Source organism: Malus domestica, chromosome 04 (assembly GCF_042453785.1).
Source record: "Malus domestica chromosome 04, GDT2T_hap1".
Taxonomy (NCBI): domain Eukaryota; kingdom Viridiplantae; phylum Streptophyta; class Magnoliopsida; order Rosales; family Rosaceae; genus Malus; species Malus domestica.
Window position 1 is genome coordinate 25,121,855 of NC_091664.1, and position 22,639 is coordinate 25,144,493.

The 22,639-nt window shown below is 40.6% G+C and overlaps 3 protein-coding genes across 4 annotated transcripts; all 3 read right to left on the bottom strand.

The window, feature by feature from the left end:
• Positions 1-223: 223 nt before the first annotated feature.
• On the bottom strand, positions 224-3,404 carry LOC103433713 (probable protein phosphatase 2C 65). The gene is made up of 5 exons (XM_008371984.4): positions 2,851-3,404; positions 2,152-2,499; positions 1,944-2,064; positions 1,484-1,707; positions 224-994 (listed from the first exon to the last, which is right to left on the bottom strand). The coding sequence occupies exons 1-5, from the start codon at positions 3,076-3,078 to the stop codon at positions 500-502; spliced, it is 1,416 nt and encodes a 471-aa protein (XP_008370206.3). The 5' UTR covers positions 3,079-3,404; the 3' UTR covers positions 224-499.
• Positions 3,405-4,894: 1,490 nt separating this feature from the next.
• On the bottom strand, positions 4,895-7,759 carry LOC103434015 (receptor-like protein 2). Its single transcript, XM_017331767.3, has 2 exons — positions 5,310-7,759; positions 4,895-5,221 (listed from the first exon to the last, which is right to left on the bottom strand). The coding sequence occupies exons 1-2, from the start codon at positions 7,457-7,459 to the stop codon at positions 5,008-5,010; spliced, it is 2,364 nt and encodes a 787-aa protein (XP_017187256.3). The 5' UTR covers positions 7,460-7,759; the 3' UTR covers positions 4,895-5,007.
• A 2,057-nt stretch (positions 7,760-9,816) lies between these two features.
• LOC103412806 (long chain base biosynthesis protein 2a-like) lies at positions 9,817-21,958 on the bottom strand. Of its 2 annotated transcripts, XM_070820702.1 has the most exons (11): positions 21,678-21,958; positions 21,401-21,572; positions 21,001-21,075; positions 20,750-20,895; positions 12,667-12,791; positions 12,492-12,585; positions 11,549-11,918; positions 11,325-11,392; positions 11,143-11,184; positions 10,928-11,005; positions 9,817-10,282 (listed from the first exon to the last, which is right to left on the bottom strand). In XM_070820702.1, exons 2-7 carry the CDS (start codon positions 21,478-21,480, stop codon positions 11,866-11,868), a joined length of 573 nt encoding a protein of 190 aa, XP_070676803.1. In that variant the 5' UTR covers positions 21,481-21,572; positions 21,678-21,958; the 3' UTR covers positions 9,817-10,282; positions 10,928-11,005; positions 11,143-11,184; positions 11,325-11,392; positions 11,549-11,865. The 2 variants fall into 2 exon arrangements, with proteins under 2 accessions (XP_070676803.1, XP_070676802.1); XM_070820701.1 differs by lacking the exon at positions 11,143-11,184.
• Between the last annotated feature and the right edge of the window lie 681 nt (positions 21,959-22,639).

The following is a 22,639-nucleotide window of genomic DNA, read 5'->3' on the forward strand; positions in this document are numbered from 1 at the left end:
GAGGTAACAAGGTCTTGAGGAAGACTCGACCGGTCAGCCATCGGGAGATGCAATAGTAGTAGCACAAGAGAGGCTAGAGAGAGCCTGTGCCTTATATGTTGCGGCCAAAGAGGGAGAAGAAGCCTATGTTCTTCTACCAACTTACAGACTCATATTAATTTTTGGTATTTTCAATTTGGGTGAATAACACTACACGACGTTGTGACCGTGACACCAAACAAAATTTTAAGGTAGAAGCCAACTTCACACTTCTCATATATAATATATCAGTAATTTTGTATTCCTCGTTGACACTTCATGGTTAGACAAATATTTACATGTACTGTTTTCCCCTAGCCAATTCTAAAACCAGAATTTGTGGCTGCACTTTTTCTTTCAAATTTGGCAGGAAGCTGGAACTGCACCTGCCGAGAGATGTTTGATGAATATTGTTGGTTGCTAATCCTTAACCGCGGTTGCAAATCGCTGTGTTTAAGGCCTCATCACGGAAGCTAATTAATCAATGAGCTTGAACCTCTTCGTAATCCCCTGATGTTTTCCTCCGACTCAAACCATTAGAAAATCGAGGAAGCTTCAACATGGTATTTACTCTTTCAACTTCTTTAAGGGCGTTCAACTCTTCCTTTGCATCTTGTGAGACATTACAATTCAACACGGTATCTTTCCAGTCCTCCGTCATCTTGCTGTTAATCTCGGATGCAGTGCCTCCCTGATCACTTACAATGTTCGATCTTGTGCTATAATAAGAAAGTGAAAGCTCAGAGTCATTCACTTTGCCCAGACGGCTCACGTGGGATGTGGAATGTGTTAATGAAGAAGCTGGTTTGTCTTTCAGATACAAGCATATAGCTGCGCAGTCATCAATTTTTGATGCTGGGAACTTTCGTTTCCATGCTCTAACCGCACGCCTTACTAGTAATTCTGCTGCCATGGATCGCTTCCTTGCTGAAGCAACTATCTTTACCACGTCAGTGTTTGTTAAAGCATCCCACACCTGCGCAATGCACAGCATCAATATCTTAATGTGGCTTGATAAATGTTAAGAGTTACCAAATATGTTCTACATAAATAAAACTGTTACATCACTTCGTAAATAAATTGAATGACAGTAACAATACTTGTAGACCAAAAAAATGTGTCCTATGAAGCAAAACACCGAATCCGTTGAAGAAAACAAACAAATCAAGCCCTACAAAGAGAAGAACTGAACACTACGAAGCTAAAAGCTCAACTCTGTGAAGCAAGAAACTACACCTAAGAAAGAAAAAACAACCCCGATCCCTATGAACAAAATAACCATCCCCTCGAAGCAAATCCAGACCCAATGAAGCAAACCGAACCCTATGCAGCGAAAAACAAATACTTAATTGAAGGGACGTTCAGGCTATTGATCAAAGTCATTTTTCTGCACTCACTTGACAATATGGGTAGGCTTTTTTAACCATCAAGTAGAGGGAAGTTTAGTGATTTGTTGCTTTCTTACCCCATCAGTTGCCAAGACCACAAATTCGTCATCGCTTGATATCTTCCTGTAGAAAACTTCAGGAATTGAGATCAGGCCATAATCTTTGACACAGAAATCCCCGAAAGCCCTCGCCATTGCTAGACCAGGGCAATCTTCATCCGGCATCCATAATCTATACACTTGTGGTTCTTCATCCACTGATAAAATCCTGCCTTTGCATTTCATAATTCTCTCAGCTTCACCTGAGTTTCATCAGTAGCAAAAAAACAAGAAGATCAATCAAACTCAAAAACTTAATCACAATCATCATGCAATTCTTAAGGAAGTATTAAGTGAAGTGATTTCCGCACACCACTCTCTCCGCTTGCACACCCATCAAAGGAAAATCAAAGGGACAAACATAAACAGTGTGTGCAGAAGGAGGGAGAGGTAAGCGGAAATCATTTCCCGATATTAAGAGCACTAGTACTAAACATACTTGGAGTATCAGGTTTCAAATCAACCGTGAGCTGGACAGGAACGATTTGGTTTTTTTCTCCTGATCTAGTTCCAAGAACCGCACGAGAATCGCCTAAGTTGGCAATCACCAAATTATCACCCTGAAAATGAAACAGCATAAAATTTAAAAAAAAAAGTAATTTTATTGAATTGCTCTCCAAACTTGGAGTGCAAGAAATAAAGTGTACCTGTTTAACTACAGTTACTGCAGTTGAACCGCTGCAGAAGCTATCAATGGTGTTGTCAACGCTAAGTTCTTCGTCCATTTCCTTGAATGATTTGACAAAACTGGCTTCCCATGACGGAAGAGAGATATCACGACTGCGTTTCCTGTCGTGATTATTCCCGTTGTTTGCATTGATCTCGCTTCCGGCAACATCAATGTCGCTGAATATGCCAGTGTTGAGCTGGTAAATTTTGATGACTTCCGAGAGTTTCGAGGGTAAATTGTCACGTACGCATCTTGCAACTTTGTGCCCTTCGGGGCCATGACCATCAAACACACCACAGAAGTACATGCCTTTCTCAGTAAAGTCCTAAACAATTCATGGACATAAAACTTCAGTTAAATTCATATATAAAGGACTAGTAAAGAACAAGTTTTGCAGAAACTAGGAGACCAAGAAGGTTTTAAATACAATATGAACAAACAAAAAACCGTAAACGACATGTTTACTTAATTGGAATGAGGATTTGATTACGGATTATAATGTGAATTTTCATATATTAGATTACGGATTGTAATGTGGAACACGTATTTTGGATTCCATACGTGTTATTAAACACAATAGAGATCAGAAATCAGCACAAATGAAAAACCCAAAAAAAAAAAAAGAAAAGAAAAATAAACCAACAAAATTGAAAAGAGACAAATCGATTAAAGGTACCTCCCAAACTGTCATGGCATCTTGATTGATCCCTTTTCTTCCTTGCTGGGTGTACATGGAAATGTTCCTAGAACACCCTTGCAACCTTATGCGGGCCCCATCGTCCCCACACCTTACATTATCCTCCTCCTCCTCCTCAGCCTCGTAATACTCATTCCGATGGGCCACACCATCATCCTCCATGTACCCTCCTCCATACGATCTCTCCTTGGTACAACAAGCTCCCATGTCTCGCCAGAAATTAAACTAACCAAGCCTCCCACAAAAATGATAGTTCCCAAGAAAATGGGAGAAGAGGAATGATGGGGACCCACCAGAAACCAATCAACACCCAAAAGGAAGAAATTGGGTGACGAGGCAAAGGAGGGAAAGAGAATTGAAAGGTGATGGTGTATTTGTGGAGAAATCGGAATTGATTGATATATTTCTCGAAATCAGAGCATATTTCTTAAAAGGAAAGAAAGATGAAAGGTAAATCGTAGATATTGCAATACGCATGCAAGGAGTCAATCAAGATTCATGTCGTGTGCTGTTGGAGGTTTTTCATGTTGTGAAGGAGGTGGTTATGTTCTCTTAAATCTCGACGTGCTTTTGATCACAAGAAATTGTTACAGGATAATCACAATAGTACCCTTTCGGTCTTTGCCAAGGAGGAAGATAGTAATCCTAAATTTACATCTCCTCCCAAATGTCTTTAGCTAATCAGAGTACTTAAACCATAATTAGGTACAAAATCTTCCCTATATCGTAGTTGATCAACCAAAATTAAATCCTATTTAAAGTGCATGCACGTTAGTGTTTTAGATTTGTATGTGCTTTAGTCAAATGATAACGTGAGATTTGGGATCGCCAAATTCGTAAAGTTCGGATTTTCTACTTGAATTTTGGACTAAAAGCGTTCCTCTTATCTTAATTAATTTTAACAAAACCTTTTACTAGCCGTTAGATGAAAGTCGAATCGTTATAGTCCATACCCCTATCATTTTAGGGGAGATATTTTTTTAACTAATCACTACTAAATTCGTTCGTTTTATTTTGGTGGTAAAACTACAACTATTATTTTTCTTTTTAATCATACATTCAACGCTGAATTCATCTCGTAACGTCACAACAATATAAAATTGGGTTTAAACAAATTGTTTGTTGACTTAGTCAATCAGATGGTTCGAACCATATAATAATTAGTTTAGCTTATGACCATCATATTCAAAGATATATTTTATTAGGATTTAGTATTATAATATAGTGTTATTCTTCTTCACTTGTAAGTAACAGGTCTATTGGTTCGATTCTTGCCAAAGATGAGTTTGAACCACATTATTGTTAACCTATTTTGATGCTAAGCTCATCTACTTCCCCTTAGTATAAATAATATCGTTTGTTAAAAAAGAAGAAGATATATTTGATTAGTAACAAACGCTTTATCATGTAAATGTTGAGTACAACTCTAGTTAGTGGATAACTCGACTCAAAAGTGTGTCTCCCTATTTGTTGTGTGATTTTATTTTTTTAAATCCTCTTTGTATCTTTGGCTTCGGCCCTGGCAATGTCTATTTCCAGGTTTTCAAAAAAAAAAAAATCATTTGCTTTTGGTGTTTTACAGCTTGTTTGGCAGGTTTATACATTTAGGTTTTAGTTTAGAGAAGTTAAGCTTTCCGTCGCCCCTCCTGCTCTTTTCTTCGTATACACTAGAAGAAGTAAGTGAAAACCCAACTTACACTAGTTTTTTTGTTTTACTTTCAGAAAAAATACAAACCCTTCTCAATGATTCTGCACATACACAGATTTTGATGTGTAGTATCAAATTCAATCAGGACCCTTTTGTTAGTTTCAGTTTTCTTCTTAACCAAACTGATTGCCCAAGTTTATGAAAATCGAGGAGATTTTCACGGATAGTTTGATTCGTTATGTGACATACATTTTTGTAGTTAAAACATATATGATGTATACTCTTAGGCTTTATTCACATGTAAAATCGTCTAATATGTTATGTTATCAAACTTCCATCGTGATTTCAGCTGATGATTGATAGTTTGGTCCATAATTTTGGTCTAAACAAAGAGAGAAAATAAATAAAAGAGCTATTCAACTTACAATCCGATTAGGGAATGAACATCCTACTCTTAAATAGATATTTTGCACTAGAGAATTTCTGGCTCAATCCGTACACACAAATATTTCTTCATCTTCTGGGCAGCGAGCATTAACTGGAACATTGAAGAGAGAGGTGGTTTGGAAGTTGTCAGGGACCATGAAAGAGTTACTGTTGTTTTCATATTCTGACCGATTTGTACTCTCAGTTTCACCATCCGGTTTGCTGCTTTTAACTTCATCCCTTTGATTTGGGTCATGGACTTGGCCTTGGGCTTTCCTGTTAAGAAGAAGAACAAGAATTAGGAATTGTAAACAAATCGAAAAAAGAAAAAAATGAACAGAGAGTCTAGATTCTAGAACTCTACCTTCTTCTAAGCCTTCTCCACTTCAGATAGACCATGAATTGAATATTGTCAAGGAGTTGGAAATATGCATATCTCCACGTCCTCTTGAGAAGCAAAGGGCAACAGAATCCCAATAACCCTACAAAGAAACCAAGCACAACGGATAACCCAAACCATAGACTTTGATCCTCATCATCGTCCAAATCCTGGTTGTTCTCATTCTCATCTGCATCATTGCCATTACTTGGCAAGCACTGGTTTGAAAGTGGGGCACCGCAAAGTTTCGGATTCCCTTCGAATGCAGAGACACTGAAGCCTTGGAGCTGAGTGCCGGCTGGTATTGGTCCTTCAAGATTATTGTATGCAACAGTAAATGTAGACAAGAAATGGAGATTTGATAGTGATGATGGGATTTCGCCTGACAGACGGTTACCGTTGAGTTCTAATCTCTCCAACTTTGGGAGGTTGGCTATTTGGCCTGGAATGTTGCCGGAGAAGTTGTTGATGCTTAGATCCAGTTGTTGAAGAAATTGCAATTGGCCAATCTCAAAGGGTATGCTGCCGCTTAAACTGTTGTTCCTGAGGGAGATTACTCTTGGCATGTTGGGCAGATACTTGTACTGTGAAGTCAGCACAGTTGCATTATTACCGCGTTGAAAGTAGAGGGGCAACTCAAGAGAACAATGGCCTGTTTCATTCGCAGCCTTTTGCGATACTAATGCTTGTAGTCTGCAAAGCTCCTTTGGAAATTCACCCGAAATCAAGTTGTCATTCAACAACAAAAAGAAAAGATGCGGAAGAGTCCCCAACCATCCAGGTATTGTGCCAGTGAGTATGTTAAAAGACAAATCCAGGACTTCCAGTTTCCCGAGCTTTGAAATCCATGCAGGTATGTGCCCTGTCATATGACACCTAAGAAAACTGAAAACACGCAGATTTTGTAACCCGGAATCGGCAGTTATATCCCCATCTGGCATTTCTTCACCTTGAAAATTTTTTGAAAGAAGGAGCACCTTGAGACTTTTGAAACCTGTCAGTATCTTCATTGCCCCCGTGACATTGGTGAGTCTGCTTTGAGCAAGCGAGAGGAAGGTCAAGTTTTTCAATTGAAGAATCTCAGGTTGGATTTGGCCCTCGAAATCATTTGCAGAGAGTCGAAGTGCTTTGAGGGACTTGCATGAGTAGAGGCTTATTGGCCAGGTACCAGTGAGGTTATTCCTTATACAATCTAGTTTACTAAGTTGAGTAAGTTTAGAGAAATTGAGCGCAGAGATATTCCCACTAAAACGGTTGAATCCCAGATTTATTTCAACAAGGTTTGAGCAATTCATCAGAGATGGGGGCAGATGACCTTCGAGATTGTTGTATTGAAGGCGCATGAGCTTTAATTTGGAGAGCTTCCCAACATTCTTACTGATGGGTCCCACAAGCCCATTGGTAGATAATGAAATTTCTTCAAGTGCCTGAGCATTGTAGATATCAGGAGGGAGGGACCCTGAGAGAGTATTGTCGCCTGCACGAAAGACCTCCAACTCGGAACAGTTTCCGAGTCCGGGAGGAATTGGGCCACTGAAATTATTGTGGGAGAAATCCAAGACTCTAAGCGAGGAGGAACGAAGACAGGTAGAGGAAGGTATTAGGCCTGTAAAATGATTATTGCTGACATTCAAACTGCTCAAATTCCAGGCATGCTGGAGGAATGAAGATGGAATTGTTCCGTTGAATTGATTGCTCGAAAAATCAACCATTTGGATGTAACTTGATGATAAAGACAATGGTATTTCTCCGGAGAAAAGGTTATAGCTCAAATCAAGAATCTCAAGGCGACTCAAGGACAAGAACATCCTGGCTTCAAGAGAGCCGTAAAGCAGATTGTGGGAGAGATTGAGGTGCGAAAGAAGCTTAAGGTTTCCAAGTGATGAAGGAAAAGTACCTCCTGTGAGGCCCTTGGATGGCAACCGCACTCGGATGATCCAACCGTTCTGATTACATGTGATGCCTTCCCACTGGCAACAATCAACTGAAGCAGTCCAGTTCAATGCCGGGGAAGACACAGCGCTCGCGAAGGACTTGAGGGCGCTGCGTTCGGTTAGATCACATGCATGTATTGTGAATAAAATGGAAGAAAACAAGAGGATGAGAAGGAAGCCATGAGAGAATGGATGATCCATCTCAGGTTCAGATTACTCACAGGTTTTCTTCTACACGCGTAGATAGATAGGTATGCAGAGCATATACACATCTTCCGCATGACTTCAAAGTCATGACAAGAAATTCCATGTTGGTAAGAGCCATGACTTCAAAGTCGTTGAAAGATTCTTTAAGAGATCGTGAGCCCTGTTTTTCAATTCATATTAATTCACACGTCCCTTCTATCGCTGTAGTTTTCACTAAAAAATTAACGAGATTCAAACTTTTTTCACCAAAGTGTAGGTAAGTCACCTACCTCTAGATTTGTCCCACAATTGTTTACTTCTGTTTTCGATTTTTTGGGAAAATGGAAAGTTGTGGTGTGAAATAATGGTAAAAAAAAAAATTACTTATACATCAAGGTAAAAGGACTGAAGGATTGGTAAAATTTATTGAAAAAAGTTGAAAGTTCACTATAAAATTAAAGGAAAACTAATGAAAATGGCTTGAAAACTTTGAGTTTTAATGATAAGGGCAAAATAAAGGGTAAAGTGAATAGTACCAGAATTGACTTTTTAATGTAAAAATGTGGTTTTTCGTTAAAGTGAACAGTACCGGGTGCTTTTCGTTAAAGTTCCCTAAAATTAATTGGCAATATGGAGAAAGATCAACTTATTTTTAAGTGCATGCAAGGTTTCTCTTCCCATCGAAAGATTTTTCATTGTGCTAGGAACATGGCCCAATACATCAAGTGTCAAAATACAAGTGGTTAAATACTTGAAATTATTTTCCAATCATTTGTATTATGACACATGGTGTACACTGAAAAATTTCTCCTTCCTATCAATGTGCAAATCATTCTCAACGTTTACAATTTTTGTGACATCTTCCATGTTCTTAGTTGTATTAGTTGTATTATTACTTGCACTACTTCGGAAACGAGGAACCGCGAAGTCTCGGTTGCCATCAACAGCAGTGCATTGAGGCCTAGAAACAAACAATTGATAGCGACGCTAGGATTCAGTGGGACAGATGGTTTCCGGAGAGGTCTGGATCATCTCTTCAAGTTTGTGAGGCTGGAATCTGGTCAGGACGCTTCCAAAGTGAGAGACGGTCCATCAACTTACTACTAATCAACCAAAATACTGATCACATGTGCAAACCAATTGTTGAGCCAACCCACGACTTCAGCGTTTTGCATTCGTTGTCCCAACTTACTACGAATATAACGCGAAGTCTCTTATGCAAGTTTTTGGTGTGGGGCATGCTTCAATTGAGGTTTTAGAAACTGCTCATCAGCGCACTATTAATCGATCATAGATTTTGACCACAAGTGCAAGCCAATGTATAGTAACTCGGAACTTTGGCCTTTTAATAAATTTATTGTCCCAATTTAGGTAGAGAGAGTTGGACCACTACTAATGAGGTTGTTTAAGTTTGTGATATGAGACATGGATTGATTGAGATTGAACATATAAGATCTAAATAGTTGTGAAAACCAAATATAACGATTAAAACACTCATAATATTGCATGATATGTAGCATAAAATTCACACCCGTAAGACATCCTTCAACTAAAGTTTTCAAATCTTGCATACGAGATAGTGAGCCCTATTTTTCAATTCACATTCACACCTCCTAACGTCTCTTCGTTTCGTTGTTTTCACTAGAAAAAGTGAAGAGTACGTTTAGATTCTCGTCCCCAATATTTTATATTTGAAGTCATTGCTTTCATTTCATGTACGGAATATATAGACTTTGAAAAATCAATCGTAGTGAATGGAAATAGTTCGCACGAGAAAATATGCCCGCGCGTTGCTGCAGGACTTAAATGCACCCGTCTTAACTGTATGAATAAGACACATTTAACCTGAATAAATTAAGACACATGCACCATGCACTCGTCTCTCAGAGAGAGAAACAAAGATACCAAAAACAGATAGCACCACATACACCTCTCCCATGCGGGAATGAACCTAACCATTTAACGAAAAGAAGACGAAAACCCATGCGGGAATGAACCTAACCACACTGCATGCACTCACATACACTCACACACACGGAAGAATGAACGCATTATATTCAGTTAGCACCATTCAACTTTAAAAGCAGTGAGACCTTCCAAAGGCACAGCCTAACTAGCCTCGGTTCAAATAACCAAGAGAACAGTTCAATTTTAGAAAAGCTGTGCACAAAGGAAAAAAAGAAAAAAAACAGAGAGAGACAAAACAATCCTATAACCACAACTGAAAAAACAAATTCAAAATGAACAGAATAAAATATCAGCAGAGCATGAACGCTAGCTAACATCCTTTGGAAACATGTGCTGGTTACGTATAATATATATGCGCATAAATTAAGAAAAAGACTTGAGTGCCCTAGCAGTGGTCTTTACGCTGAACAAAATCACTATTAGGTTAATTGTATTGATTCACGCATCTTCTTTTATGTCCTAAATCTCTACTAAATTGCCCTATGAAAATGAAATAAAACTAATTAAATTCCCAATATATCTGAGAAATACAACTTTTAAAAGTGTGAGAATATATGCAGAGCACCAGGATGTTGCAGAACTCACTGTCCCAATTTAAGATTTGGTTTTTGTCCAATGTATGTATATGCTTAGATACATCTGAGAATTTGCTTTGCAACAGTTGCTACTCTCATCATCTTTTGAGAGAGATAGATACAAAGGTAAAGATTAAAATGGGGAATAGTTAAGAATCCCTCTAAAATACTAAAGAAAACATACCTAGAACGGAGTAAACAACTGTTTGTCTCCATAGCAGTTTCTCAGAGCATTTATGCTGTCAGAAAGATAGTGCTCCACTCCAGAAGGATGGACAAATGTACCGGATGGAGACTGACCCAAAGAAAACATAATTAAAAGTTAGCATCTGATGAAGAATTGAGGTGATGCAAAAGGGCAACACGTGATGTGAAATTATTATACCAAAATAATGAAATATCAAAGGTCTGTTAATCTAATCACCCAATAAAATAAAACAGAAATTAAGCACAACAATATCAAAATTAAAAGGAAGGAATAATATGAAACCTTGTGCATAGAACGTTCGTGAGAATGAATCACACAACAATCAAGGGTTGACAAATCACAAAAGTGACAATTAAAGGGCACCTAACTGACACCCCCATCTCTCTCTCTCTCTCTCTCTCTCTCTCTCTCTCTCTCTCTCTCTCTCTCTCTCTCTCTCTCTCTCTCTCTCTCTGCAATCGCAGAAATCCCTGGGGTTTGAGGAAGCAAATGGGAAACGAAATGCTTTCCATCCCCTACCCATACCCATACCTCCCTAAACAAATCCCTGAAATCCCTCGTCTAAATCCTCCCACATTTCTCTTAGACACCCCCTATCTCTCTCTCTCTCTGCAAAACCTAAACCAGATCTCCTAAATCCTATCTCAGACACCCCACATACAGCAAAGAAGCCAAGATATTAAAGCAATCTCTACATAATACTTTGGAACAATGAAGCAAAATGGTACTTACTTGTTCCTTGTCCAAAACCGTTGGTGTCGCTGCACATTGTTATCAATTGTGGGTTTATCAAATCCTTCATGGCTTAGACTGCATGAAGAATTAGAAACTAAAAGACGAATATATGCTGTAAATCATCATATAAATGTAACTGCATTTAAAAAAAAAAGAAGGGAATTAAAAAATTGAATTCTATTTCATCAGTATGTAACTGCATGAAAAGTTACATTGAATGCAGACTCAATCAATTTCCCCAAAGTCATTGTTAACTGAAAATCAATACCAAACCCATAAATACCACCATTGAATTGGGCAAAACCCAAAAACAAAATACAAAAATTTACTCATATAATCACAGAAAAACATGAAATTTGAGCACCCATTTGGTCAAAAGGATAAAGGCACTCACATCATCATAGTACTCTTTGGGAAGATCTTCTAATACTGGTTCTTCCTTTTTCTTGCTCTTCCTCAGAACTGCCATAAAAAAACCCAGAAAAGCACACAAATTCAGAAAAGAAAAGGTCCAAAACTACCATAAAAAATCCAGAAAGCATACAAATTTATCAGAAAGAAAAGTTCAAATTACAAAAACCAACTGATGTGAGTGAGCAGTGAGGTTGTGTTAGGCACCTGAAACACGTTTTGGTTTCAATTGAGAGGGCCAGAGCCTTGCATGCGAGGAAGATGTCGATAGGATTCCAGAGACAGAGAAAGGAGTAAGACAACGGAGGCGAGAGAAGGGAGACGGCGGCGAGAGGAAGACAGGACGGAGGTGAGACCGTCTGTGGTGCGACACACAGTGGGTTTCACAGCTATTAATCAAAATACACAACATGAAAACCTATTTGATCATTGTGCCAGAGTTTCTGCTTGTCTACAAAATTGGCACACAGGTTCACAACTTGTCATCTTCCCTTTATCAATGGCTCCTTTAAATATCCAAATGATCAAGGTCGATCGTGCTCGCAGAATACTTGATGAGCTCCTTTTGGTAATCCACCTAAAACAAATAAGCACAATATCTATGTAAACTGGCATTTCACTCAATTATACATTAGTTATGGCATCTTTGGAACTAAATGGCTTCAATCTTAATATCCTATATGCAGTATGTTTTGCTTATTTTAAATCCTGTTATGATAACAGGTAAATATAGATGATACAAAAGTAATTTAGTTCCATTATGCATAAAGGTGCAACCTCCAACCTGAGCTTCACATATTTCTTTTAATTTTAATGAATAAAACTCTATTCATGTTATCATCAACATCTCACAGAGCGAAGCAACATATTGGAAATGCGTATCCGATTAACAGCCCTTTCATTCGAGTAATTAAATAAATTCATAACACAGATTAGAAAAACAGGCAAATAACTGAAAAATCTGTCATTTACTTGCAAAACTCCTGCCTAGCCCCACATTATTTGCAATTAAATATAAACTAACACTTCCTCAGTGTGCTCTCTTTGTATAAAAATATACGGTATCATTTAAAACCTGAAATGTAGAATTTGATGCCAAGAACAAATCCTCAACATCCACACTATACAATATAGTAACTAATGAACTTACTATTGTGTTGGAAAACACAAACTCTAGCTCCAGATCCTCTTGCGCCATTGACTATGGAGTTGTGGTTCAAAGAATCACTAACAATCAAGCCTCCCTGTAAAGTCAAATGGCACATATTCAGATAAGGAATGTAAACACAAAATTAGAAGTCATACATTTGAGAAAAGATGCAAACCTTCCCCATCAGAACAGGAAGGATAGCAGAGTTTGTGACATAACCCATTCCGAAAACTATAGCAGCAGGTTTCCCAACAAAATTTGCAACACACTCTTCCAGCTCATTATGCAAATCTGTGGTGCCTGGTGATAGAAGCGTACAACAACAACAACAACAAAGCCTTTTCCCACTAAGTGGGGTCGGCATATATGAATCCTAGAACGCCATTGCGCTCAGTTTTGTGTCATGTCCTCCGTTAGATCCAAGTACTCAAGTCTTTTCTTAGGGTCTCTTCCAAAGTTTTCCTAGGTCTTCCTCTACCCCTTCGGCCCTGAACCTCTGTCCCGTAGTCACATTTTCGAACCGGAGCGTCAGTAGGCCTTCTTTGCACATGTCTAAACCACCGGAACCGATTTTCTCTCATATTTCCTTCAATTTTGGCTACTCCTACTTTACCTCGGATAACCTCATTCCCAATCTTATCCTTTCTCGTGTGCCCATACATCCCACGAAGCATCCTCATCTCCGCTACACCCATTTTGTGTACGTTGATGCTTCACTGCCCAACATTCTGTGCCATACAACATCGCTGGCCTTATTGCCGTCCTATAAAATTTTCCCTTGAACTTCAGTGGCCTACGACGGTCACACAACACGCCGGATGCACTCTTACACTTCATCCATCCAGCTTGTATTCTATGGTTGAGATCTCCATCTAATTCTCCGTTCTCTTGCAAGATAGATCCTAGGTAGCGAAAACGGTCACTTTTTGTGATCTTCGCTAGATTGCTCCGGTCATTAGTGTGGATAAGTATATAAATGGATAGAGATAGGAAAGCAAACACAAGATGTATGTTGTTCACCCAGATTGGCTACGTCCACGGAATAGAGGAGTTCTCATTAATTGTGAAGGGTTTACACAAAAGCAAACACAAGATGTACGTGGTTCACCCAGATTGGCTACGTCCACGGAATAGAGGAGTTCTCATTAATTGTGAAGGGTTTACACAAGTACATAGGTTCAAGCTCTCCTTTAATGAGTACAAGTGAATGATTTAGTACAAATGACATTAGGAAATATTGTGGGAGAATGATCTTGTAGCCACGAAACTTCTAAGTACCGGAGTGTGGTATCGTCTTGACTTGCCTTATCTGTCTCATAGGTAGATGTGGCATCTTCTCTGGAAGTACTCTTCCTCCATCCAGGGGTGGTATCTGTAACTGGTGGAGATGCACAAGGTAATGTATCAATTTCACTTGAAGCTTACTTGTAGTTTCATGTTTGGTCAAGCGCGATACAAACCATGTAGTAGGAGTCCCCCAAGTCGCCGAGCTAGGGGATCTGCTGAAAGAGGTGACAGACAAGGTAAGCAATCAGAGCTCCGGCTGATTGTTCACATTCTCCCTATCTTGCAGGCAGCATGAAGGATAAAGAGAAGAAAAATGAGGAGAGATGATATGAGATACTTTTGCTTTTGAAGAAGTAACTTTCCACAGGCTTATTCTTGAACTGGGCTGGAGGGTTTTCTGGTTTCCTCCAGAGTATAAGGCCGACTGAAGAATTTGAGGGTCAAAATAAGTCCATCAAATCTAGAGTACGTTCGACCCTGCTGATATGGGATACTTTTGCTTTTGACAGAGTAGTGGATGTATCGGCACGTGTGCTGTTACGCTTGTCTCCACATGCTTCCTTGTATCCTTCTCACTTGCCCTATTTGTTCCTCAGGCAGATGCGGTATCTTCCCTGGAAGCATAAGATTTTGAAGATGAGTACTCGAGAGCAATGCCAGGTAAGTAATCAGGTAAGGGGTTCCAGGCAGTCAGTTCCTGGCTGGAAGCTTGATTCCAAGTGCTGACTGATTGCTCTCTTTCTCCTTGTCTTGCAGGTAAGAACAAGGCCAAAGGAAAAGACAGGGAAAAAGCATGATATGGGATACTCTTGCTTTTAACCCTGATGATATGAGATATTCTTGCTCTAGTATAGCTTGTTTACAGAGGTATTATCGGGGGGAAAGAAAGCTGAATATTTCGAAAGGCTTCGTTGGGAGTGCCCTCTCAGATAAGAGAAAGGGTTGAGCATTTTTGCAGGTCTGCCTGTCCGTTAGGGATGGAGGTCGACATATATAGGAGTCTCCCTAACATCAAGTAATAATGCTATTCCTTTACCCTGCTTGGTTATAGCACGGTAGTGGGAGCTGCCAGCATCACATGTTTTAACCCTGTTAGAGCACTTTGAAAAAGTGGTCTGTGGTATCTGGAAAGCTGATGTTGCGTGTGAAGATTACAGACAAGCTTTATCCAAGGAGATCCAGCTCTTGAAGTTGGGAAAGTGGTGCCTCTTCGATTTTCGAACAAGCAATCCTGTCGGGGATCTGGCTCTCGAGATTCGGAGAACGATGCCTCTTCGATTTTTGAGAAAGCAATCCTGCTGGGGGTCTGGCTCTCGAGATTCGGAGAGCGGTGTCTCTTCGATTTTTGAGAAAGTAATCATGTTGGGAGTCTGGCTCTCGAGATTCGGAGGGCGGTGCCTCTTCGATTTTGGAGCAAGCAATCTTGTTGGGAGTGTTTTCTCGAATGTGAGTAAAGGTTGGACGTGTTTGCTAGTCTACCTTGCCACGAAGCACAGAGGTTGACACACAGGGACTTTCCAATTATCCAGCAGTGGTACTGTTCCTTTACCCTCTCTTCGATTTTTTAGAAAGTAATCATGTTGGGAGTCTGGCTCTCGAGATTCGGAAGGCGGTGCCTCTTCGATTTTGGAGCAAGCAATCTTGTTGGGAGTGTTTTCTCGAATGTGAGTAAAGGTTGGGCATGTTTGCTAGTCTACCTTGCCACGAAACACAAAGGTTGACACACAGGGACTTTCCAATTATCCAGCAGTGGTACTGTTCCTTTACCCTCTCTTCGATTTTTGAGAAAGTAATCATGTTGGGAGTCTGGCTCTCGAGATTCGGAGGGCGGTGCCTCTTCGATTTTGGAGCAAGCAATCTTGTTGGGAGTGTTTTCTCGAATGTGAGTACAGGTTGGGCATGTTTGCTAGTCTACCTTGCCACGAAGCACAGAGGTTGACACACGGGGACTTTCCAATTATCCAGCAGTGGTACTGTTCCTTTACCCTTGTGGGTAATAATATGGTAGCTAGACCTTCAAAATTTATGTGTTTAAACTTTGTTAGTGTTGTTTCTTTGCAATTCTTTTACCCTTCTTGGTCAGAGCGATGTAGTGGGAGCTGCAAGCTTCACGTGTCTCAACTTTGTCAGAGAACTTTGGCAAAGTTATCTGTGGTACCCATGAGCTACTGTTGCGTGTGGGAAGTGGGTGATTGAACAGTACGATTCATGTGCTTTCTACTTCGTCAGAAATTTTCGACAGAATGCCCATAGTTTTCGCAAAGCTGAGTGTGCGTGTGACAGGTGCTGACAAGGCTGGAAAAGTAGGTGCCTCTTCGATTTCTGAGATCGGCCCTCGTGGTCTCTGAGCATCCCAACTTTTGAGAAAGCAAGCCTCTTCGATTTCTGAGATCGGCCTTCGTGGTCTTTGAGCAGCCCAGCTTTTGAGAAAGCAAACGCCTCTTCGATTTCTGAGATCGACCCTCGTGGTCTCTGAGCAGCCCAGCTTTTGAGAAAGCAAACGCCTCTTCGATTTCTGAGCAGGCGCCTCTTCGATTTCTGAAGCTTCGTCGAGTGCAGATTTTTATAGAGGCTGACATTAAGTTCCAAAGCACACTTGAATATCCACCAGTAGAAGCTCCATTCTTGCACTTCTAAGATCTTGATTTGTCCGACCTCTTCTCTCTTCAACACCTTTGAAAATGTCTGGCCCCTCCGACCGTCGTTTTGACTTGAACCTTGTTGAAGAGGCAGCCCCGCCTTCTCCAGACAACATATGGCGCCCATCCTTCGTCTTCCCTACTGGTCCTCTTACCGTTGGGGATTCCGTGATGAAGAATGATATGACCGCTGCGGTAGTGGCCAGGAACCTTCTCACTCCCAAAGATAACAGACTACTTTCCAAACGGTCTGATGAGTTGGCTGTTAAGGATTCTCTGGCTCTCAGTGTTCAGTGTGCAGGTTCTGTGTCTAATATGGCCCAACGCCTATTTGCTCGAACCCGCCAAGTTGAATCATTGGCGGCTGAAGTGATGAGTCTCAAACAGGAGATTAGAGGGCTCAAGCATGAGAATAAACAGTTGCACCGGCTCGCACATGACTATGCTACAAACATGAAGAGGAAGCTTGACCAGATGAAGGAATCTGATGGTCAGGTTTTACTTGATCATCAGAGATTTGTGGGTTTGTTCCAAAGGCATTTATTGCCTTCGTCTTCTGGGGCTGTACCGCGTAATGAAGCTCCAAATGATCAACCTCTGATGCCTCCTCCTTCTAGGGTTTTGTCCAGTACTGAGGCTCCGAATGATCCTCCTCCGGTGCCTTCTCTTTCTGGGGCTCTACCGCCTGCTGAGACTTCTCCTAAGCAACCTTTGTGAAGGCTCCCTCTTGTTTGTTTATTTGACTCAAGTATATGTACATATTTGTAACTTATCGGGGATATCAATAAATAAGCTTTCCTTCATTTCAACGTATTGTGTTAAATACACCAAAGCCTTCTTCGCTAAGTTCTTTGAATTTTCTTTTGTTGAAGCTTGTATGTTGAAGCTTTGTGAGTGGAGCATATAGGTTGAGGTAGTGTTCCCTTAATTTCCCGAGTGAGGAAAACTTCTTGGTTGGAGACTTGGAAAATCCAAGTCACTGAGTGGGATCGGCTATATGAATCTTAGAACGCCATTGTGTTCTGTCCTGTGTCATGTCCTCCGTTAGATCCAAGTACTCTAAGTCTTTTCTTAGGGTCTCTTCCAAAGTTTTCCTAGGTCTTCCTCTGCCCCTTCGGCCCTGAACCTCTGTCCCATAGTCGCATCTTCTAATCGGAGCGTCAGTAGGCCTTCTTTGCACATGTCCAAACCACCGTAACCGATTTTCTCTCATCTTTCCTTCAATTTCGGCTACTCCTACTTTACCCCGGATATCCTCATTCCTAATCTTATCCTTTCTCGTGTGCCCACACATCCAACGAAGCATCCTCATCTCCGCTACACCCATTTTGTGTACGTGTTGATGCTTCACCGCCCAACATTCTGTGCCATACAACATCGCCGGCCTTATTGCCGTCCTATAAAATTTTCCCTTGAGCTTCAGTGGCATACGGCGGTCACACAACACGCCGGATGCACTCTTCCACTTCATCCATCCAGCTTGTATTCTATGGTTGAGATCTCCATCTAATTCTCCGTTCTTTTGCAAGATAGATCCTAGGTAACGAAAACGGTCGCTCTTTGGTATTTCTTGATCTCCGATCCTCACCCCTAACTCGTTTTGGCCTCCATTTACACTGAACTTGCACTCCATATATTCTGTCTTTGATCGGCTTAGGCGAAGACCTTTAGATTCCAACACTTCTCTCCAAAGGTTAAGCTTTGCATTTACCCCTTCCTGAGTTTCATCTATCAACACTATATCGTCTGCGAAAAGCATACACCAAGGAATATCATCTTGAATATGTCCTGTTAACTCATCCATTACCAACGCAAAAAGGTAAGGACTTAAGGATGAGCCTTGATGTAATCCTACAGTTATGGGAAAGCTTTCGGTTTGTTCTTCATGAGTTCTTACGGCAGTCTTTGCTCCTTCATACATATCCTGTATAGCTTGGATATATGCTACTCGTACTCCTTTCTTCTCTAAAATCCTCCAAAGAATGTCTCTTGGGACCCTATCATACGCTTTTTCCAAATCTATAAAGACCATGTGTAAATCCTTTTTCCCATCTCTATATCTTTCCATCAATCTTCGTAAGAGATAGATTGCCTCCATGGTTGAGCGCCCTGGCATGAACCCGAATTGGTTGTCCAAAACCCGTGTCTCTTGCCTCAATCTATGCTCAATGACTCTCTCCCAGAGCTTCATTGTATGACTCATTAGCTTAATACCCCTATAGTTCATGCAATTTTGTACATCGCCCTTATTCTTGTAGATAGGCACCAAAGTGCTCATTCGCCACTCATTCGGCATCTTCTTCGTTTTCAAAATCCTATTGAAAAGGTTAGTGAGCCATGTTATACCTGTCTCTCCCAAAACATTCCACACTTCGATTGGTATATCGTCTGGGCCTACTGCTTTTCTATGTTTCATCTTCTTCAAAGCTACACCCACTTCTTCCTTCCGGATTCTACGATAAAAAGAGTAGTTTCTACACTCTTCTGAGTTACTCAACTCCCCTAAAGAAGCACTCTTTTCATGTCCTTCATTGAAAAGATTATGAAAATAATCTTTCCATCTGTCTTTAACTGCGTTCTCTGTAGCAAGAACCTTTCCATCCTCATCCTTGATGCACCTCACTTGGTTTAGGTCCCTTGTCTTCTTGTCCCTTGCTCTAGCTAGTTTATAGATATCCAACTCTCCTTCTTTGGTATCTAGTCGCTTATACATATCGTCATAAGCCGCTAACTTAGCTTCTCTCACAGCTTTCTTCGCCTCTTGCTTCGCTTTTCTATACCTTTCACCATTTTCATCGGTCCTATCCTTGTATAAGGCTTTACAACATTCCTTCTTAGCCTTCACCTTTGCTTGTACCTCCTCATTCCACCACCAAGATTCCTTTTGGTGTGGGGCAAAGCCCTTGGACTCTCCTAATACCTCTTTTGCTACTTTTCGGATACAACTAGCCATGGAATCCCACATTTGGTTAGCTTCCCCCTCTCTATCCCACACACACTGGGTGATTACTTTCTCTTTGAAAATTGCTTGTTTTTCTTCTTTTAGATTCCACCATCTAGTCCTTGGGCACTTCCAAGTCTTGTTCTTTTTTCTCACTCTTTTGATATGTACATCCATCACCAACAAGCGATGTTGATTAGTCACGCTCTCTCCTGGTATAACTTTGCAATCCTTACAAGTTATACGATCCCCTTTCCTCATTAGAAGAAAATCTATTTGTGTTTTTGACGACCCACTCTTGTAGGTGATCACATGTTCTTCTCTCTTCTTAAAGAAGGTGTTGGCTAAGAAGAGATCATATGCCATTGCAAAATCCAAGATAGCTTCCCCATCCTCGTTTCTCTCCCCAAAACCATGGCCACCATGAAAACCTCCATAGTTGCCTGTCTCCCTGCCCACGTGTCCATTTAAATCTCCTCCTATAAATAACTTCTCTGTCTGGGCAATTCCTTGCACCAAGTCTCCAAGGTCTTCCCAAAATTTCTCCTTCGAACTCGTATCCAACCCTACTTGAGGTGCGTACGCACTAATCACATTGATAAGTTCTTGTCCTATTACAATCTTGATTGCCATGATTCTATCTCCTACCCTCTTGACATCTACAACATCTTGTGTCAAGGTCTTGTCCACGATGATGCCAACACCGTTTCTCGTTCTATTTGTGCCCGAATACCATAGTTTAAACCCTGAGTTTTCTAGATCCTTTGCCTTACGACCAACCCACTTAGTTTCTTGTAGGCACATAATATTTATCCTTCTCCTCACCATAACTTCTACTACTTCCATAGATTTTCCCGTCAAGGTTTCTATATTCCACGTTCCTAAACGCATTTTGCTCTCTTGAACTCTACCCTTCTGTCCTAGCTTCTTCACCATTCCCCGTCTAATAGGATCAAAGTACTTCTTTTGTGTGTCCCGTGTAAAGTTGATAGGAGCATATGCTCCCAAACAACTTTGAGTGGAGTCGTTCGAAAAGAAGTTTCTATAGCCCCCTTGCTCATTTAACACTGCATCCGAGTGCCGATGGAGATACAGCGACCCTTGCTCACTTATCACTATGCTCAGGCCACACAGCGCGCCACTTACGGGTGACGCCCTAGCTTTAGCGCGATTTCGTTCTGGATTCATTTTCATAAGGATTCGACGTGATCATGGAGTGCCGGCTGTCGACTACCTGACGCCCTCCCCCTCCTCCTTTATCCGGGCTTGGGACCGGCAATGTAAGATAAACTTACACGGCGGAGTTTGGTGATAGAAGCGTATCATGGTAAATTTATTTAGAAAAATAGTTCAAACAAATTTTCTTTGCAAAGTAGTATTAGTATACCAACCGCCATCAACTTGGCTACTACAGGTACTGGGAGAATATTTTTTCAACGTCTCAACAGCGCGAGGTGTGCAGTACTCATCAGATGCAGCAAAGCCAAGGTAATTGTAAGATCCCAAGTTAAGGCATCTACTGGTTTTTTTTGTTAGCCTGCATCAGCCAAGTTACACAGTGAGAATATAAATCAAGAAAACATAACAAAAGGCGTGAAATATACATGAAATTGTGAAATCGGAGGAAATTTGTAATCCTTACTTGAGTGTTTTGTTGTAGTCATTGGAGTCGCGTTCAACCACATCAAACCAAGCATCAGGAGCACTTGCAATAGGCCTATTGAAACAGTCCTGACTAGTCAAAACTTCTAAAAATTAATCAGAGTTATCAATAATTATGTTTATGAGACTCCATGGAATTCAAGCTTAATTGTAGGGCCAGCTGCATCCATTTCATACAGCTCAAGAAATATTACAAAATCAAATCAATAACAAATACCTGAATTCAAAGATAAAGCTGGCGAATATAGAAATCTTCAAGTCCTAAATAGATTGGAGCATAACCCTGATTTTTGCAACAAAGCAATGCTTATATATATATATATATAATTACAGGAAAAACTAAACAATAGAAACAAAATTATGTACAATGATTACGGAACCTGCAAATTGCTAGCACTCCACCAGTCGATGATTTTGCGGAAGAAATCTCTGACTTGGCCGAAAATGAAGAGCAATCCATAGCTGAAGTACGTGGTTAATGCGGTTAAATAAGGGATCACAATCATTTTTGCAGAGCTTTTACCTCAATCGAATCAAATCCAACACCGAACGCTGAACGCAAAAATCAATAAAATTTCACCATTGTAAATTATAATTCGTTTCATATTCTTTAATCCACTAAAAAAGCAAAAAATTAAAATTAAATTAAAAGTGAACCTGCTGGTCTTGGGTGTCGTCGCCAATAAGGAGGTCGAAGGGATTGATTTTAGCTTTTTCGTTGAAAAGCTGGTTTTCTTCTTTTCCTTGCGAATCGGATTCTATTATGTGTAGGTCTTCTTCTTTTTGTTCCTTCAAAACTTTGTTCAGCATTCGCCTGAGGAGAGGGCAAATGGTTCAGAGCGAGGTGTCTGCATTGCTGCGACCCTGTCCATTGAATTTGCTGCGGTTGCTTTTAAGCTTCTCCCTCCCTCCCTCCTCTCTGCAAGTCGCATGCCTTCCCCTCACCAAACCCCTCCCTCATTCCCTCTCTCTCCTCTTCTCTGCAAGCAGAATGCCTTCCCCCCAAAGGACAAGGATGGTCTGCCCTCCTAGTTGTGGTGCCCTTCTATGCCCTCCTATTTTGTACGGTCACGGTTAAGTCACGTCAATATGGAAGGGCACCACAACTAGGAGGGCAGACAATCCAAGTCCCCCACGAAATCCCACATTGAGCCATCGATCCCACCGAATGCAACCCTAATTGACAACAATGCCCACCCACCTTTTACCCCCAACCGTGCGATGTTAACCTTAGACGGGCATTCCCGTCGTTCGAACCGATGGCATTTTCGTAAAAAGCTAAAAGCATCCGAATGGTAATCTTGTAAATAAATTGAAATGTGGTCCAAAACACTGTTCATATGAATAGTGCAATTTCCCCTCCTACTTTAGACTAACGTGATAATAGCATCGGCCCGTTGATATAAGCCTATTTGATTTTAACAAGTTCTACTAGCCCAATGACTAGTTAGAGCATTTCCAAGAGAGTCCCCGTAGAATTTTTTGTGCTCTAACATAGTTGTCAAATGGGTCTTCCAATTTGGAAAATGTCCTACACTCTCTAGATTTACAGACTCTCTATCTCACTCTTCAAACATTCTCTTTATTATAATAATGCGTCTTTGTCAACTTTTTTCTTA

Excerpts from the sequence above, each read along its gene's own strand:
- LOC103433713 (XM_008371984.4), bottom strand. The coding sequence starts at position 3,078 with ATGGGAGCTTGTTGTACCAAGGAGAGATCGTATGGAGGAGGGTACATG. Across the intron at positions 2,500-2,850 it reads ATGCCATGACAGTTTGGGAG|GACTTTACTGAGAAAGGCAT; the intron begins GTACCTTTAATC and ends TGAATTGTTTAG. Across the intron at positions 1,708-1,943 it reads TTTGAAACCTGATACTCCAA|GTGAAGCTGAGAGAATTATG; the intron begins GTATGTTTAGTA and ends GATGAAACTCAG.
- LOC103434015 (XM_017331767.3), bottom strand. The coding sequence starts at position 7,459 with ATGGATCATCCATTCTCTCATGGCTTCCTTCTCATCCTCTTGTTTTCT. Across the intron at positions 5,222-5,309 it reads TGGAGAAGGCTTAGAAGAAG|GAAAGCCCAAGGCCAAGTCC; the intron begins GTAGAGTTCTAG and ends TCTTCTTAACAG.
- LOC103412806 (XM_070820701.1), bottom strand. The coding sequence starts at position 21,480 with ATGGATTGCTCTTCATTTTCGGCCAAGTCAGAGATTTCTTCCGCAAAA. Across the intron at positions 20,896-21,000 it reads GACTACAACAAAACACTCAA|GCTAACAAAAAAAACCAGTA; the intron begins GTAAGGATTACA and ends TGGCTGATGCAG. Across the intron at positions 12,586-12,666 it reads TTCCTGTTCTGATGGGGAAG|GGAGGCTTGATTGTTAGTGA; the intron begins GTTTGCATCTTT and ends TTGACTTTACAG.